This window comes from Larimichthys crocea, chromosome VIII (assembly GCF_000972845.2).
Source record: "Larimichthys crocea isolate SSNF chromosome VIII, L_crocea_2.0, whole genome shotgun sequence".
NCBI classification, from domain to species: domain Eukaryota; kingdom Metazoa; phylum Chordata; class Actinopteri; family Sciaenidae; genus Larimichthys; species Larimichthys crocea.
Window position 1 is genome coordinate 19,683,010 of NC_040018.1, and position 19,658 is coordinate 19,702,667.

Genomic DNA, 19,658 nt, shown 5'->3' on the forward strand with positions numbered 1-19,658 from the left:
AGTCTTAAGGTCTGGGGATCTTTGTCAGTTTGAGATCTGAGTGCTGCTGATCTGTCCTGGACTATTCAGTATGCACATTTAATGATTTTTCTGTGGGAGTCTTTTTTGTTCACAGGCGAATTCAAAACCTTGACGGCTTGTGCATTCTGCAATTTTTTACCAAGGGCCTTTTATAAATTTTTGGTGTTTTTGTTCTGAGGGATTATCGTTGACCATGAGGCAACCATAGCTCTAACTCTATTGATCAGGAAAACCAAAGAGTGAAGTGGCAAAATGCCCTTGATACTGTAAATTTAATTCATTTGACTTTAAGACGTTGCTGAAATAGTTTTTTATATTAAAAAAAAAGTTTGATATGAAAATATGAGTTTTGTGATTGCAGATATTTTTTTACTCAACCTTTATCTGCAAACCCAAAACTTGTCAGGTATACATCACAGATTATTTAATGGTCCACTTGCATTGTATTCATTACTACTGTTACTCGCAGCCAATGACCTCTATGATGATGTTGGATTGATTACATTTGAAATTACATGAGCGGATTAAAAAGTCATCATCAAACAGAAGTTAACATTTCCTTTCTTTTCCCATTTTCCAGCTGAAATTGGTGACTATGACCCCGGGAAACACCCAGAGGGCTACAGCTCCAAGTTCCAGTTTTTTCCCAAGCACTCAGAGAAGTTGGAGCGGCGGATTGCTGAGATCCACAAGACTGAGCTGATGTAAGGTGAAACCTGTGCAATGTGCCTGTATATCTATGTAGCTCTGTAGCAGCCACAGTGCAGGTGTCACAAAAAGACCTCTCACTGTTGGTCTTACACAGTGAACTCTTATAGTGCACCTTAAATTCATAGTAAGTATGCAGAAACTGAAATGAACGACTGCTGTGATGGATGTATTTCTCCATGTGGCAACTGTGCAGAAACACTTGAGGACACGATAACTCTCGCAGTGAAGAAGAGGAGCATACTGTATACTGAGATGCAAAGTTACCAACACTGGTTGGGCAGATATTTTTCCAACCAAAAGGGGACATCTCACATTCAGAACAGAACACATCTGCAAGTAAATAATCTGATAAGATTTGCAGAGGTTTGAAGGTTTGAAATTTCATAGCTACTAAATGTGCTGAGTACACACTTCTGGTGAGTTGGTTGAAACAGTGTTGTTGAAGAGAGTTTGCTTTTGAAAAAGCTCTGTAGACTTGCCTACCTACCTCTAGGAAACAAATCACGGAAATTACAACTGACTGCTACACTGTTACACATGCCTGGTCATTGAATGCACCAGTTGGCAGCATCCTCCAGATTACAGTATTTGGCCAGCAGGGTTCTCTCTACAATTCACTAGTTTTGGGAGGCCCTGCCCCAGGCAAACAATGGCCAGAAGCAAATTTTCGGGCAGCCATTAATGGTGTGGCGAATTTGGGTTTGTTCTCCTTGGTGGTGCTGACGGTACAAAGAGTTTGGGAACAGTTCACACAACTTATTACTATTACTATTATTACTACTTGTTCATACATTTTGTTTTTGGATCCTTCTTAAGTTTGTGCTCGTTTTGAGCATTGTGGCCCTTTGGGAGAACTGGGGCTGCTAGGATGCTGCATGTTCCATCTGTTGGCAGTAAAAGGCCAGTTGTCGTGGTGGTAGGGGTCTTGGATGTTATTTTGCTCCCACATCTAGCCACACACCACAGCCAGTGATGACCGGTACGCTGCAGTGCTAAGTGTGGCGTTTGTTTTATGTCTGATGACTGATATAGATGTGTGGTGGTCAATCATGTTCAATTTGCTTTCTCTGTAAATCAATGTCTTTCAACTTCTTAAGTGAAAAGGGTGCCAGACAGTGCAGGTCAAGGTCACCTCCAACCTTGTTATTCTGAGTTCTTCAGTTTGGCCATTAATCTAGCTATGAAGCTCTCTACCTGTGCTCACACACACACACACACTCAGAGTATATACAACCCAAGTGGATACAGGCACTGGTTATAGATTTGATCCTACACTGCCCTCTATTGCTCATTTCCACATTCTTGTTGGACAGCCGTACTAAGAGATGTATCACCCTGTAGTTGTGTGTCAGCACAGGAAAAAGTATTTAAAACCATTTTAGGGACAATTTCTGGCAGAATTCTAAACTGGAGGAGTGGGCACACACATTTGACAGAGAGTAATTTGGCAAATGGATAATAGAAATAAAAGAAAGAGAGTGGAGTTGAAGAGCTATATTTGACTAAGACTAATTCTACTCATACATCAGTCTCAGTAAGGATTTATAAAAGAGTAGGCCAACTTGTAATCCTTTATGTCTTTTGGATTAGTTACTGCTTTAGTCTTTGACCTGGGACAAATAGGATCAGGTCTCTGAAAAATGAGTCAGCTTTAACTTAAATCTTGTGACACATTGACCATATTTGACTATATTTTATTCTGGCAACTAAAAGCTCTACTGGTGTTCTGGATGAAGACAGTAATCCTAACACAGCAAGTTTTAGCAATAATAATAATGCATCGTGGGGTTTTTTTTAGGTTCCCTAAATGAGTGCTGATGCAGAGTAAGTGGATGGTCCAAGGCTTCTTTGGCAAGATATTTTGAAACTTTTCAAGGTCTACTCATTATTCACTTCCCTCAGTTATTCCTAAATAAATCTCTATGGATTACTTTGCATCTTACTGACAAAGACATGATATATGGGCTGTATTTGTAATACTGTGAATACTTTACTGTAGACAGTAGATAGTACACTGTAGACACTCTAATCAATGAGACATGTACTTTATACTTGCAATGTTAAAGTTTCAGCTTAAAAATTCTGTTTTCTGTCTAAAAACTGAGGACATATTTTAACAGACGGTCATGCTAGAAGCCATTTATTATTGTTTTTTTGTTTTGTTTTTTTCTTACAGAGGTCAAAGCCCTGAAACCTCAGAGCTCAACTTCCTTCAAAAGGCTCAGATGCTGGAGACGTATGGTGTGGACCCTCATCCATGCAAGGTGAATTATTCTGCAATTATAAGCTTTATGCTTTTATGCTTTTGCTTTATGCTGAATTAGTTATTATTTCTGTTTTTGGATTAAATATGGGATTAACTGTTAAGGAAACCATAAATATCAACTCGTTATACTATAATCTTGAAGCGTCCTTTATCAATCTAGGAGATTCCTGAAGAAAATGATGAAGATGAAGAAAACATAATCTCATTATGATTTAAAACTCTGATTACAATTACTGATTGGTTACTGATCTACAATAAGAAAAACACGGGTCTGTATGTCTGTCAGGATGTGTCTGGCAACCCAGCATTTTTGGCTTTCACTCCTTTTGGATTCACTGTGCTGCAAGGAAACAGGAGGGTCCATTTTCTCAAATGGTGAGTACAGATGAATAGTTCAAATGGTGCGTGATGCTTGATAATTACCATATTAAGGGTATTAAAGGTCACAACATGTCTGTATGTCCATGGCCACATTAGTGAGCCAGGCTTTGTAGCTATTTGTGTATAGAAAAAAAAGATAAGTCCAAAAGCTCCATATGGAAGGTACTAAGCAGGCAGAAAGAAATTTTTCAAACAGCAATGAGACAAAGAAAACTTTTATGAATGTACATTCTTCCTCGATTAACAGCTTGTACAAAATAAAGTGCCAGCAAATTCAACAAGCTGCTGCATGTTCAAGTCCAGATTCTTCAAGTTTTTATGTCGACATAGCACATGATTTAGTACAACTTAGCTACACTCTTTTTCTAAAAGACAGAAGTTCTTCAGAACATGTAGTTTAAGGTGCCAACAAAGGAAAAATGAAAACCTAAAATTACTCTAAACATTTTAGATTATTTTTAGATTGTTAATCCTACAGGAATCAAACATAATAATACAATACATCCGATGAGGTATTAAAGAATATAAGTTTGTGGGGAAATAATAAAAGATATAATGTTGTATGTGATTTAAAATGTACAAAACTTATCATGAGACAGATGAAACTAAGTGTAAATGAACATGTAGTCATCTTTCATTAAAGAAAGAGAGAGTGCAGATCACTGCATACATTCATTGCCTTTTGAATTATGATAATTTAAATTGTTATGTGGACAATTATGGAAATGATGGGCTGCCTGTTTTGGAGGCCACCGTTGTTTAAAACATCCATATAATGTACATGCAGTATGAAGAATGTGTTTATTTATCTCAAATATGGTGAAATTTGAGGCAGAGGAGTCAAAAAGAATCAGAAAGTAACCAGTGATCCGTACAAGAGGATATTAGTAACATTTTCAAGACAGTTGAGGCAACCAGCTGTAAAGCTGCACACTTAAAAGTTTCCTTTTTATAGAGTCTGAGTTGTTTGTAGTTGTAGAAATGTGCTGTTTAATCTCTTGCAGCCTTTTCCTGTCATTTTCTGGAATCAATGCGTCTAGACTTTTCAACATAGAAATGAAACTCTGTTTGCCTTATGAATTCGCCACCAGCCGCAATTTAATATTTTACCACCTTTATCCATTTCTGTCTCTCCCTTCGGTGTTTTTTTCCTGCATCTCTGGTCTGTTCTGTTATTTGTTCTTCTTTATTTCTATTTTTTGTTTTGTTTTGTTTTATCATTTCGTCCTCTTCTGTTTCCTTTTGTTTTCATATTCCTCTCTGTCTATGTGTCTGTTCTTTGTCTGTCTATGTGTCTCACATTCAGGGAGGAGGTAACCAAACTCAAGTTTGAAGCAAAGACATTCCATATATATGCAAATCAGAAAGAGGTATGTGTATGCATTATTAAAACGCTGCCTTTGCTAGTCAGTGCAGCTCAGGAAGTTGAATGAGTGTTGCCCTTTTTTTATGCATGGAGATGCCGCTAGCGTGGAGCCAGTGTAATCTATCTTAAACAGTGAAGTAAACAGGAAATTATTGGACAAAAATGTGTGTTGGCTGTGAGTTTTAGCAGACAGGAGAGCAAAATACAGCCGCAGTCTGAGAGTTAGGTAATATACTGTATGTTCTACATGTCCTGAGGAGCTAAGCTTGAGGGGTTGATTTGACTGATTAGTTATAACATCCTGTAGCCAAGGGCTCAACATGTCCCACAGCAAGTGCTCTCTTCACATGATGAGACTGAAAACCATATAATGTATGTATGAATTACTGGTCTTACAGGATAAGAAAATCATACTGACATACTTTGCACCTACACCTGAGGCCTGTAAGCATCTGTGGAAGTGTGGAGTCGAGAATCAGGCCTTCTACAAGTGAGTCACAAGACCTGAAACACAAACCTGCAGAAAGGTTTATTGTAACATTTTTGTTTCTGATCTTTCCTCTTCTTTTTACTCACAGGTTGGAGAAGTCGAGTCAAGTCCGCACTGTGTCCAGTAGTAATCTCTTCTTCAAGGGTAGTCGCTTCAGATACAGGTATTTGTGCTTTATAGATGAACAACTTGTACTTTCATTAATCATTTTACATATTGTACATGCAGTATGTTATATGGTCTTGCATTTCTTGCTTTAGTGCTAATCAAATATGAAAAACAGATTTTCTTCTGTTATGTTTCCTCAGTGGAAAGGTTGCAAAAGAGGTAATGGAACAAAGTGCCAAAATTAAGAGAGACCCACCTGAGATACACAGGTCAGAATTCTGATAAAATGTATGGTCTAAAATAATCTGAAATCTGGATTAACAATGATTTATGCATTTTATGTATATGTCATGTCAGCATGTGGGTGTATGTGTCTTTGTCCAGGGCTGGCATGGTGCCAAGTAGGAGTTGTCCATCCATCACCCATGGCCCTCGTTTGACCAGTGTGCCCAGGACCCGGCGGAGAGCTGTGCACATCTCTATCATGGAGGGTAAAACACACACTCAATAGAAGAGAGAAATACTGTAAAATAAAAGCATGTGAGTTCACAGGCTTTCTGATAACATCTGGGCTGGATGAGTGAGCGAGAGGCCACCTTCCTCAGCGTGGAACAGATGTTCAGTAAGCCTTCATGTCTCTTAAGTCCATTTGATTTGAGACATTTGTGCACAATGAAACTCAATATATATATATATATTTTTTAAATCGTTTGGTTTGGACAAGTTTGCGTAAGCACAAGCGGCAGAATTGACATTTGGAACATTCATCCATCATGTTTAACATATTTATTTAAAATGTTTTATCCATTCATTTCATTATTTAGATTGTTAATTAAAAACACAACTTTAAAGGTCCAGTGTGTAAGATTTAGGGGACTCTATTTACAGAAATAATACAATAATATTCAATTATATTTTATAGCTATGCTTTCACGAGTGTATAATCACCTAAAAGTAAGAATCGTTGTGTTTTTGTTAGGTTAAGAAGAGTCAGTACAGTAGCCCAAAACAGACAAACTAAACATTGGCTCAAGATCAGGACTAAATTCTAAGTATTAAGTATTTCAATTCCTTACTTTTAACTAACCATTTCAAACATTTATTAATGCTTTTAGCGAACTGTTTAGACTTCTCTGCCCACTTGCAATCCAGTCTTAATGCACTCTAAAGTGTCCTTGGGCACCATGAGGTGCTTCCTATGGACTGGGAAAGCCGGATATCTAACCAGCAACCCTCTGGACGCTTGACAATCCCTTTTTAACTGTTATAGCTTAAAAAATTGAATCTTAATTTTAATTTCTTTAAAGTTGTTGAGTACACTCCACAATCTTCCCATGTATTCCCGAGCACTAACAATTCGAGTATACCCCCTGGCATGCCACGGGTTGGGAATCACTTTGTTAGTCCGTCTGACGTGATCTTCTCTGGTTTACACACCTTTTTAACACTCTCACACATACACACACACATCCTGTTTAGACCAAATAGCCTTTCCTCCGTGTGTACAATCACCCCCATTTGTGAGTGTCAGTCATTCTCACTTCGCTTCGTGTGATATCCCACTCCTTCTCTCTTAGATGTGCATGCTCTGAAATAAATACACACACCCAGGTAAAAGCCATCAGCCAGTGGCTGCAGGCATTATTTTGACATGAGAAAGTCATCCTGTCAGTTTATAAAGGGCACTTACTGTCCCCTCTTTCCTCCAACAGGCTATTAACCTTTTACCAATGCTGCCACTGTGAGTAAGTTTGCTCTCAGTTGACCAGCCAGGCTAAAACTAAATAAACTTACAGCATAGTCTCTTCCCAACAAAAAAGGTCTTTTGTCAAACTAGCCCCCCTCTTATCAATGACATGAAAAGCAGGCTCTGACATTGCACCCCACTGTTGCACCACTGAAACAAACCCCCTGTGTTTTGCCCCGTTGCTCTGTCTGAGCTGGTATTTCCACTGGTAATAATATCTCAGCCTGAAAATAGCTCATGCTGTCAGGGGCCATGCCATGTGTGTCACAGCTGACAGCAGGGAGGGACATGGTGAACTGTGGCACAAGTGGACCACATTCCTGGGCCTTGTCTTTCACTCACTCTCTGTCTGTCTTTTTATTTATCTACCGCTGTCAGCCTGCCTGCCAGCATGTGGGGACGGATGGCTGCTTAGCTAGCCAGCCGCAGTTGGAGACAAAGGCACACAGCAGGAAGCCAGAAGAGAGGAGAGGCAGTTTCAGGAAAGGCGGAGATAAAGAAAAAGAGAGCAGCAAAAGTGTGTAGGAACCCAGTTAAGGATAGACAGGTTTTGCTCTCCTTGAACCATGGTGAAGTGTCTGATCCGGATCAAGACCAAGGTGAATGTTCACTTGCGCATGGTTAACCACTGCTACAGAGATGTGAGGGTGCGTGTGCTGTCTCTGGGACCCAGACTCCTGGGCAGGGCTCTGGGGGTCCTACCGCTCTTCCCCGCGCTCCCTGAGGGTTCTTCCACCTCAGGCTCTGGTCCTGGGTCAGGACAGACTCCTTCCAGGCTAGCTGTCCCATCCCAACTTCATGGCTACAGGCCACCAGCCAGCCGTGCAGGTAAAAACAGGGGCTGGTTTTGTCATGCAGGACCTATGAAGTGTAGTGTGTGCTGCATTTGAACAGAGCATCTCTGAAAAAATTCAGGTTGCACAACTTTCTCTTAAGGGATGGTGTTTGAACAATGAGGCATGGTGGGCTGAATGTTGTGCCACAGAGAAGGTAATTGTCTTGTCTTGTCTAATACTGTGTTATTGAAGTGTAATGCAGTCCTGTTCCTCGCTTCCAGAGGCATTAGGGGCAAGGGTGAGCTGAGTAATGGTTCTTAGAGGAAGTTGTTCTCATGTTTCATGTTTACTTTAAGGTTCAGAGTTGCCATTGGAAGTATTTCTATTTGACATAGATTACATGACGAGAGCAGAGGACAAGTGACAAGCTGACCATTAAAAACAACCTAAAATCAACCTTTCCTACAGGCCACGTCAGAATAATTAATTTTTGCACAGTGTTCAACAATGTACTTGAATATTCTGACAGTTCAGCAAGCCAGGCTCAAAATCAAAGAGGCAGAACATAATTTTACCTTAAACCTCGTCTTCAAACTGTTTAAAAACACGGACAGGTTCTGCAGTCACACATTAACACTTTGGACACAATAATAAGCTCCCTTTCTTCGCTTCTCATGAGTTTACAGAACAGATAACAATGGAAAATACTGACGCCATCTGTGATAAAGTTTGATGTGCACAGAAGGAAACTAATTATAAGTATAAGTGCTGTGGTAAATTCGCTCAAGCAATAATACAGAAAAAATTGAAAGAGAATGTTTTCATCTGTGACATTTTAATTATCTGTCAAATTGCACTTATCTGCAGTATTTCAGTTTATGTCTAATGTGGTTGATGCCACCAAAAATGTAAAAGCTTTTTTTTATTCAATTTTGACTGTGCTTTAGAATAATGTAGATCTTATTTAAATGGCATGACTGGGTCTCATAAGTTAAATGTGATTTGACAGTCTGACGTTGTCAGAGTGGATCAATTCAAAGTGGAGCTCTTTTGTATTTTTACTAGCCTAACAGGAAAGAGCAACAAACACTAACACACACACACACACACATGCATGTGTTTTGGAGGTCTCTTCATCAAATAATACTTTAGATCCTGTATTTTTCACAGTCATAACACAAACAGTGCATTGCTATAGATACAGTATTGTCTGGTGTTGTATGGTTTCCAACTGCATGTGTGAGGGTGGAGAGAATATAACGAAGATTTATTCCCAGCTTGGCTGCCTCACAAAAAATGATAAATTGGTGTTAAGTTCAGAGTCTGGATTGTGTTTAATGTAGAGTTTTCTTTAAATACTCTTTTTCTCACGTTATTTATTTTGTAGTTCACAGAACAATTTGCATAGGGAAAGAAGCTTTAAGACAAAACGTGACATGAATCCTACAGTACATGTCTCATGAGTCTTATAAGGTCTAAAGAAAGTCATGTCAGAATCTTTATTTAAATGTCAACGTGTTGCAGTAATATCTCCCAGTTATTAAATATATCTCCCTTATGAAGTGCCTTCCTCTGCCGTGTGTTGTCAGGTCTGGAGTCCCTTCGAGACAGCGCCCACTCCACGCCTGTGCGCTCGGTCTCCCATGGCGACTCCTTCATGTCCTCTCGGGGCCATATGGTGGATGGCAGCGAGGCAAGCACGTCAGCAGTCATCTCTGATGAGGCCTACAGCCCCTCAGATAGCGTGCTGCCTACGCCTGTGGCCGAGCACGGGATGGAGATGCCTTTGGCTCGTCACCTCAACGGTGCTCCCTGCAGCATCGATGAGGAGAAGGAGTCAGAGGCAGGTGCATCGAAGGAGGGGCAGGCGGCGGATTTCGCTTCTGGCAGGAGAGCAGTGCGTATGGTCAGGAGCAGGCCGTCACCACAGAGCGACGTAGAGGAGCTGAACAAGTTCATCCTGAGTGTGTTACGTTTGTTCCTGGTTACCATCGGACTGCTGTTCGCCCTGCTGCTGCTTCTCATCATGCTGACAGAATCAGACCTTGACATTGCCTTCCTGAGAGACATCCGCAAGACACCTGAATTCCAGCAGTTTCACTTTGAATACTTCTGCCCTCTGCGGCGCTGGTTCGCCTGTAAGTTACGATGGATGGGAGGTTTCCTCATCAGCAAGTGAGGGTTAGTGAATGATGACTGAATGACACAACACAGGCCTCCATTGATGGAGATGGGACACATACAGGTCAGGAGAGAGAAAAGTTAAAGGATGCCAACCCTAATCCCAATATCAACTCAGCTTCTCCCAGGAAGGAGTTCCTGTCACAAGCCACGGACTGTCCCCTGAAGAGCCTTATTTATTATGTTTGCCCATCAGTGCAAGGATTACATTTTACTTTGGAAATTCAGGTCATTTCAAGGCATTTTATTTTTACACAAGTCACAGAAACGGGGTTTAATTTAAACACTGAAAGGGTCAAGCAAGTCTGACAGGCTTCACTTGTTCAACCACAGATAACAGCTGCCTTTATTTTTGTATTAATTTATATGTTGCCACATTATTGTTAGACGGAATGACCTGATGTGTTGGGGTGTGTGCTGTGTGACCTGAGAGTGTGAGTAAAGTTTGAAGAGACGAGGACATGGGGGTATCACTCTAGCTCATCTTAAGTTTCATAATTCAACATGTTACTATGGTTGCTGCTATGGGATTGAAAACTGCTGTTCTGAGTTGGACCAGTATCTGTGGGTTAGAGAAAGTGTGAAATGGAAAACCAGGCAACTCTTAGCAGATCAGCCCTTTGTCAAATAACATTTCCAAATATTATAGTTTTACTTGAATCAAATTGTCCCGATGTGATATACAACCCAACGTCTGGTATACTGAATTTAAACAAATGTTAAGAGTTGGTTGCAGTAACTATTTGACAATGGAGTGATGTTGGTGCTGTTTGAAGTCTTGAATGATTATTTTCTGTGATAAGTGTGGTCGCGTGCTCACATTACCATTTCTGTCCAGCCACTAGAGCACCAATAAAGTTTTATCGTCAGATGATTAGGAATTAAGGATAAATTGTAAGGCTATAAGTAGGTAATGGAGGTGGTGGTTTTACTGATTTTATAACATAGCAGCCATGCAATGCTTCTAGCTACAACCAACTTCTGTGTGTAAGGAGTCACTTTGCCATAGTTACTTTTACAGTAGGTGTAAAGGCGATGGCACTATGTGAGCTAGCCCTGTAGTGATATAGTAAAGTGTTTGGTTAGCTCTTTGACTTGATGTGCAATACTGTTAATATGAAAAACCGTGATCCTTTCTGTTTAAAGGGAAATTTGACCTTGTTTTACCTTTGTAAAGTGCAAAAATTAGCGCTATTTTCCAACAGTATATGTTTAAGAGAGCTTGTTTTTAGTTCAATGCCCATGTTGAGTGAAGTTCATATAACTTTGTTAAGCCCTGCTGTGTTCAAAGTCCTGCACTCATCTGTAAAGGCTGAATTTATTTGAAGCACATTTCCACTTTTGTACAAACTGATGTCTCGTCAACACATGGAGATTTCCTCACAGCGACTTTTAATGGACTTGAAACATTGTTTTTTTACAGTGGATATATATATATAGTTTTCAGCCTCCTGCTTACAAGAGCACCTACGATAAGTCATGTTTACGTCCTACTGCAATCTTCATAATCGCACCTACCAAAGAAACCTCTGTTGTCCGATGTTTCAGTCAGTCGCGTCAACAGGTGGAAACTCTGATAGTCTGCTGTCCTTCTCCAGCCTTATTACGTACATATTAATTCACAGTTTAGCCTGCAGTGCGTCTTTACAGCCCACAGCTATTAACAGCATCATTTAAAACCAGAGTTAGCTATTGGGCCTCTTAACAAGCCTACAAGTAGTCACATAGGAAGTGTATATGCTGTGTGTTGATAATTATAGGCTGATCAGCAGCTATACAACATTATACCTAAAAAAGATTGAATGTATGTATTTATGCAACAAGAGGAATGGTTCTGGGGAGTGGTTAGCTGACAGGTTAAAGATATGTAGGTGCCTATAGGCAGTTACTCTATCAGTATTCATCTTTGCTAAAAAAACAAAAGAAAACGGTTGAAAGTTAACATGAAAACAGTACTTTGAGAATCCCTTTAGTAATAATTATCTAGGCTTTAAATGTTATTTTATTTTTGTACAGTATTGACATTTTCAAAGTCAGAAACCCTCATTATATTTTGTGGTTGGGTTTCAGTTTTGGTAAATTACTGATGTACTTGCTTTAACTCAGATGGTGCTCGGTGGTTTTTGATTGTGTTAGGTGAAAGGTGATTGTGTATGGAACAAAACAAAAAAAAAAAAGTCAGTCAGCCAGTCGTGACAGAAAATGTACTTTTTACTTCCAATAATTTGTACTTAAAGTCTCATTTTATGTTCATGTGTACTCAACATAATTTGAGCAATAAATATTACAGATAATGTAATGAGTATAAATAACCATAAACTACAAACTAATGTTTGTCTTTGTCTGCTAGACATGCACTATGTCCTTTGAATCCCCTCAGAAGGTAAAACAATCTGTATGTGCATGTGTGAAGGGAATGGTGCCCACTTCTCCTGATTACTCCACAGTGTCAAAGATACCTTTACAAAATGTTCTATTGTCAAAACATTTTCATGTAAATCTTGTTTGATTGTTGCCTCATCCTAGACTGCTCTTCCTTGACTGAATTTATAGAAACAGTAAGTTTTCTTGTGAGACTACATGTAAATGAACACATCTGACAGCTGATCCATTTTCACTTGACTTTGAACGGGTTTTACCACAGTGAAGGTGGAGCAGTTTGTATTTTTAGTCCGTTTTAAACAGCAGAAGTAGCATATTTAACTACCTGAATCTTTTTTTTTTTTTTTGCAATGCAGTTCAGTATATTCTTTTCTTTTTTGTATTGCTAAAATCTGTTTCATATCACTTGAGCTAGCACAGTGATAAAGAGGGGTGACACTCCATTGACACTCTTGTACTCGTTTTACTGAATAATGTAAACAGGAATAAGGCCTCAGACGAGGTCTTACTGTAAGCTTCCTTCCTGTACCATGGAAATGTCTCTGTAAGCATGTGTTCTGCATTTATTACCTCCAAACAAGACTGCTTCTTTCCAATCACTGACTGAAGACTGGTGTAATCTCTTTATGAATAAATATCATCTATTCTTGACATCCGGCAGCTAGTCCAGCTACAAGTTCAATCAGCCTGTATGTTGCAATGCTGCCATCTCAAGGTGACATTAATACTGCCGCTGCTGAAATTCAAACACACTCAAATGTTGGTATAAAAAAAAGTATATTTATTCTATTTACTTCAGTTGCCACAAATAATAATGATAAAAATAAATGAAATAAACAGGCACAGGTACTTCAAGCCTAAACAGTTTCAAACTCTCTGCACAACAAACAAACAATACAAAAGGAGAAACCCACTTTAGAAATTAGTTGGGTTCTATAAGACATTTGGAGTATAACAAATTACAGACATGAGAACAGAAAAGTATACAGCCGAGTCAACAACATAAACTTATTAACGGCCACATTCAGTCATTGCCTGCACAATGTTTTCACTTTGTTATAAACGCACTGCATGTACTTTTTCTCAGATTAACAGAAATAAAGTCAACTTTTTATGATGAACATGGATACGTCTCTACATACTGACCTGAATTAAGTATAAAACAAAGTAACTGGTCAATTAGTCGCACTTTCTAGTGATAAATCTAATGTGAGATCGCATAAAGGTCCAACAACTGATTTGTCAACATCGTGGCATAAACCACACTCAGACAGTCAACACTAAATATGACAAATCTGAGTCAAGGTTATTGAAAAGTTCCAATCAGGAGATGTGAAGATAATTGGCAAGGCCATGAATATACACCAGAGAGCAGCAAGGTCAAGCAGAAAGTGTTTGGATCAAAACTAAGATTTCCTGCCTGTCATTATAAATGCTGCGTTTGGTGAACACCAAGCACAACGCGAGGAGAAACACATCATCTCCACCGTGAAGGTCAGCAGTGGCAGCATTATGCTGTGTGGATGCTTCTCTGCAGCGAAACCTTGACAGCTTGTAGTGGAAGATGGTAAAATGAATGCAGCAAATAAATCCCTGGGCAACATCTGCTGCCGTTCTCAAGAGAACTGTGACTTAACATTTATTTTCCAGCAAGACAGCAAACCCAAGCATGAAGCCAAAGCTAAAGAGAAGTCATCTCAGAACAACAGAGCGACTCCTCCTGGAGTCCAGGCGTCTATTCAGTCGAGAGTTTGTGGCAGACCACTGCTGCTCACTTTCAGTCCCCACACAGCTTGACAGAGTCTGAGCATTTAGGAACTTTTGGAGAATAGAGCAGTGTCCTTATGTGCAGAGCTGATGCAGTCCTATTCACACAAAAGGGTTGTGTTCTACATGTGTGTAGTTGATTTACACTAAATGGCACACTCATTTTTATTACGTCTTTTTTTAGGTTTGTTTTCGATCGCACCAGGTTCCACTCCTGTCTGCTAGGAACAGGAGACTAAGGCTTCAGTGGGTACAGCCTCATGAGAGGGAAACCAAAACTGGATAAACTTTACAAGTCTGTAGCAAAAAGGTACACCTAATGAAGTGGCCATAGAGTGTAAATCAATTTGAAGAGATCTGTCTGCACTGCAACTACCCAATGTAGCAATAAATGTCTATTTGGTTGTGAAAATTCAGATACTTTGTTAAGGATGCTGTGTTAACTCACAGTGTATGAATGCTCATACTGTAACATCTCTATGAACATGACTAGTGACTTAAGTGTAACATTGATGTTTCATTTCATTACAGGTATGTTACTTTGTTAGAGTGTGAGAATTATGACAATACTGTATGAAAGCTCTACAGAGAGGGTAAAACAAGCAAGAGACGACGGTAATAACTGGTTTACAGCAGTGAGATTTACATCTACGCTGTACAAGTTGTACACATCGACTGTGACAAAACTGTTTCCTTACTTGTTAATCCAATCCTGCTAAAGGAAACAGGTCTTCATCTCAGTCGGTGAAGACGTGCAGGCGCCCTGACGCATTCCCACCCACTAAGGCATTCCTTGTGGGGTGGAAAGCTGTGACGGACAGCACCGTGTTAAGGTTCTCTGCATCCACGAAGGAGTGCTGTGACTGGCCATTTTCATGAAAGACGTTCACCTTTCGGGGCCTTGCCATGCTACCCACCACAAAGCAATCTTCCTGTTTGGGGTCCCACACCGCAGATAGTTTTGTCAGCCATCGGCCAGTGTGCATGTCATGGCTAAAAAAATGAAAAAGATTAAGACAAGATGCTCATACATTCAGGTCTCAAAGCACAAAAAGGTGAAACAAGTGGATGTACCTGATGGATGTCAGCAAGGGAGATGTAGAAGTCATTGCAGATGTGTCATATATCCTGTCAAAAGACAGAGGATGTCTATTGAGCTGGGATTGAAAAACAACAGTAAATATAACAGTAATTAAAAGCGCTATGCTGGCTTCACCTTAAGCGGTTGTCCATACAGGTAGTGAGAACTCTGTTCCCTGTGCAAGGGGAGAAATAGGCACTCGATATGCTTAAAGAGTGGCCAAGCAGCTGGGAGACTGTCTGGCTTTTGGTCTTCTTCAGGCATCTGCTGTCATAAATACTCACTACCCTGCAGACAAGATCAAAACATTTTCTAGAGGGCTTATTGCATAGGTAAAATATAGTCCTAGTAAAAATGTGTCAGCATGAATGAATTCAATTCATTTAGAACAAACAGATCTTTTCAAAGTTTATAAAAATCAATCATCAGACATACTTGCTTTCAGCCACAGCAAAGTACTGCCTCTGTAAAGGGTGGACGCTAACGCAACGTAGAGTCTTTGGGTCCATTGAGTGGAGGGACTCGTGCGAGTTACTGCAGAGAAAATAAATACCAGTGTAGCATGTCAATAAAATGCTAATCATTAATTAACAAGAGAGTTCAAATTATTCACCTGTTCAGTTATTCTTTATGGAAAAAAAAACAAAAAGATTAAAACTACCACTCATTAACAATAATACGTTACCCTGGTGTGCGCCTGTCAACGATGGCAACTTCTCCATAAAAGTTCCCAACCACCAGTGTCGAACAGTCATGTGACATGAAGTCAAATGTTTTCAGGCCATCATCAATGTCATACACCTACAACAATAAAAAAAAACTGACGTCAACTGGTGAAGAGAGATGCTTTGATATTACTCCAAATTTTTCATTTCAGGGCAGCATTCGGGCAGTCGTTAACTTAATTTTAAAGTGCATTTCAATAGTTTTCATTTAAAAAAGTGTATTTAATGGAGCAAAAGTTATCTCACATCATCAAAGACAGCCTTTTCTACATCCATGCAGCGTAGAGAGCCATCATAGCTGAGGCTCAGCAGGTGGGTGGGATGAGCCCTGGAGAATGCCATGCAGCCCACTGGACGAGTGTGGGGCTCAAAGAGCAGCACGCCATCATCGGCCCAATCGCCACCCTGAAAGAATACACACAGGCAAGAAGAAAAACAGATTTCATGATATGAAACAGTTTTAACTTCTAAAATAGCATTTTTGTTTCCTGTGGCTTGCTACGAGCTTGTTTTGGAGCCAAATTTCACATACCAATTTACAACATCATAAAAACAAAGCAAAAGGAAACACACCAACTTCCAGAGTCCAACTTTCCCCCACTTGTCTCCTGCAGCCATCAACAGGCTGCTGGTGCAGGGGTGGAAGGCAGCAGAGAAGATCCGGTCCTTCACCACTTTAGCCACTCTGTCTTCAGTTATCTTCATATTCTTGAGGGATGAGCGGTACCTGAGTAAAGACACCAGCGTAGATTTGGATTACAATGAAGGAGCAAATGGCAACACGTCTTCTGACGCATGTTTTATAGGCTGAGTGATAAAATCTTACCTTTCCAGATGAGTCTCCATCTTTCTTTCTTCTTTTGAATCCTGTGGAAATAAAAACAATTTCAAGATTTACAAATTGATTGAGAAGCAGCATAAATAAACAACAATTATCACCACTCTCTGAAATATCTTTAGCTTTAATATTATTCTGCAACAGTCAACAGCTAAACAGCACTGCACTTAATTACAGTTTTTGTGGAAAATCAAATAAAATAAAAAACTACAAAGTAAGTAAGGAGGACATGAAATATGGAAGGCAAATCCTACCCTGGAGCAGAGCTCTAGAAGTTGTGAAGGCAGCTTGCTTCCCTCTTCCATGTTTATTGGATCCATGGGCAAAGGGCCAGCAGGTTTCTTGGATGGTACATACTTTAAAACAAGTAAAATAACTAAAGTGAGTAAAAGCAAGAAATAAAGAGACAAACAGCAGTGTTGTCTTATGAAGTGAGGCGTTGCGTGCAATATTAGGTTATTTGTATGCAGCTACCTGTTCGTAGGTCCCACTGGGTTCAGGGGGACGTGTTAAGATCTCTGCCTCTTTATTTTGGAGACGAAGGGATTTGCGAGCTGGCAGCACTTCTTTTACAGCAGCCTGTGACCTGCCACCACAGAGACTCATCATTACAGTGACATCAAGAAGACACGGATCTGTCACTTATTAAATTGTCAGGAAATCATCAAAAAAATAACAATGTAATCCACTTTCAGTGATATGAAATTGAAGGAAAAAAGCAAATCTTCTCAACGAAACGAAAACTATCAAAGAAACAATGATGTACTCTTCTACACTTCACTACAGCTTATGCTGAATTAAGAGCTCAGTTGTAACGGTTTGTCAGCCAACTGTACCTCATGAGACCTCTCTGCGATGGCTTCGGCCGTGTCAACTGCTTGAACTCCTCAGTTGCCTTTTGACAGGAAAAACAAGAATTAATATCCATCCCATCTGTTCAGAGGCCACAAGAGGAATTATTCACAAGATGGCCATATTTGTGCAAAATACACAACAACAATTCAATTCAGTACAGTACAAAGACAACTAATAAACCTTGTAAGTATACACTCATTCTGGATTTGATGCCTGCAACACATTTTAACAGCATAACAACGTAGATTAGCAATGTGATCTGATACAATCACATATGGATTAGGGTTTGAGGGCTTGGTTTGTTTCATAAATCAGTAAATGACTTTTCTTTTCTTGTCCCAGGCTTGTCTGGATTAATTACAGTATGTCCAGTTAAATAAATTGGCTTCAGACTATTAAGACTTCACCGAAAACTGTTATGAGAATACATTTAAGTCAGTGAGACATTCACAATGTCTGTAAATAATGTACAGTCCTGAAGCCAAGTGTCGATTGTGGATTTATGAAAAGAAAGGTCAACCCATGTGGCTACTGCGTCCGTCTACGTACCTGGTATAAGTTGATAGAGGACAAGAACGCTTGGTTCTGTCTGATGTTCTCCAGACGCTCCAGTTCATATGCAGAAAGTCCTCCATTACCGGCCTGTGTTACACAAACGATACAGCACAGGGAAACTTTCAATAACTTCACTTCGTCTGCCACACATAGAAGAAGTAGAGAATACCAGTGTTTATTTGACACACTCATTTTAGCTCTTCACTCACAGACACATAGTGAGTGAATGCAGGTGTTTTCATACTCACAGATGTACGCTCCACATCACTATTTCCAACATCAGAGTCCTCCTCCTTCATGTCCTTTCTGTTGTTTTGGCTGTTTTTGTCATTGCGTGTTTTGGTTCTCTATCAACAACAAAACAAGCATATATTATAACAAACACTGAGTAAAAGTATTATTTCTGTGTTTTTTCTGTGGAGCCTCTTGCCCTTTTCTTTGTTTGTGTTTCATCCTCCGTGTTGCGTTCAGGTGAATACTTGAGGCGTTTAGGTGCCAGAGTGTTTCGTGATGATCGTCGGACTGCTCCCTCGATGTCCACAGGAGTCATTTCCTGCAAAATGTGCATTATTAAAATATATATGCATACGTATCAACGAGCTGAATAAATTGTAAAGACACCTACAACGCCATTAGTACGCCATTAGACTTTCCCACAGATGCAAAACACTTTTACGCATTTAAGACGGCAATAATGCGTGTTGGTGTTTAGGTTAAGTTAGTTTGTCTATCAATAGATAACGTTAATGTTATTTAGCAGCTGACTCGCTAACACATAAAGAGTTACGAAAGAGTGAAAACGAAACTAGGTTAAAAAAAAAACAAAAAAACTTCGACAACTCACCAAAACTTGAAGCTTCACGACAGCTTCGCGTTTTATTCGTCGTGTCGCCATTTGAAGGCCCTTATAACGAGCTATGTGTTCAAAGTGACAGACTCCCGGTGATAAACACAGCTCGGCTGGTCGCTCAGAGAATAATTGAAAGAGAGAAATTCGCGCCACATGGCAGAAATGTTTTGTAACTAGCTCCGCCCCTCTGTGTCGTGAAGCGGAATCCTAGCAGCTCATTGGTTCATCTTTCATGTCGTCATACATAAGAGGCGGGTCTCTGCGGACCAACAACCAATGAAAAGCCTTAGGATTTGATTGACGTCTTATCTCTTGCTCCAGAGAGCCAGTGATAATGTCGCCACCTACTGGCAGACGAACGGAAGCTGAATTGAATTTGATAATATTAATCATTCTGGGTTATTTATGCACGAAAAGCAGTCCCCAAAGTAATATTTAAACAACAGACCGAGACAGATTGCCAACCCCTTTTAATGGTAAACTGTTTTAAATGCCTAAAAATCTTTTCAGTAGACAAACATGCACACAGAGAAAGATGTCAGCAATAATCTGATGAAC

The 19,658-nt window shown here is 39.8% G+C and overlaps 2 protein-coding genes across 2 annotated transcripts in view; one reads left to right on the forward strand and one right to left on the reverse strand.

Moving 5' to 3' along the window:
• LOC104920111 (FERM domain-containing protein 5) overlaps positions 1-13,080 on the forward strand; it is a 71,520-nt gene extending 58,440 nt beyond the window's left edge. The window contains exons 6-14 of the mRNA XM_010732307.3: positions 602-725; positions 2,909-2,996; positions 3,285-3,373; positions 4,686-4,749; positions 5,144-5,235; positions 5,324-5,398; positions 5,544-5,612; positions 5,728-5,834; positions 9,456-13,080. Coding sequence (XP_010730609.1) covers positions 602-725; positions 2,909-2,996; positions 3,285-3,373; positions 4,686-4,749; positions 5,144-5,235; positions 5,324-5,398; positions 5,544-5,612; positions 5,728-5,834; positions 9,456-10,045 — 1,298 coding nt within the window. The 3' untranslated portion in view covers positions 10,046-13,080. The remainder of the gene's footprint in view (positions 1-601; positions 726-2,908; positions 2,997-3,284; positions 3,374-4,685; positions 4,750-5,143; positions 5,236-5,323; positions 5,399-5,543; positions 5,613-5,727; positions 5,835-9,455) is intronic.
• wdr76 (WD repeat domain 76) lies at positions 12,762-19,286 on the reverse strand. The gene is made up of 15 exons (XM_010756937.3): positions 19,095-19,286; positions 18,681-18,803; positions 18,499-18,597; positions 18,245-18,337; positions 17,677-17,735; positions 17,315-17,426; positions 17,095-17,196; positions 16,829-16,869; positions 16,576-16,729; positions 16,249-16,407; positions 15,963-16,078; positions 15,713-15,811; positions 15,413-15,565; positions 15,271-15,324; positions 12,762-15,189 (listed from the first exon to the last, which is right to left on the reverse strand). The coding sequence occupies exons 1-15, from the start codon at positions 19,143-19,145 to the stop codon at positions 14,934-14,936; spliced, it is 1,671 nt and encodes a 556-aa protein (XP_010755239.3). The 5' UTR covers positions 19,146-19,286; the 3' UTR covers positions 12,762-14,933.
• Positions 19,287-19,658: the final 372 nt, after the last annotated feature.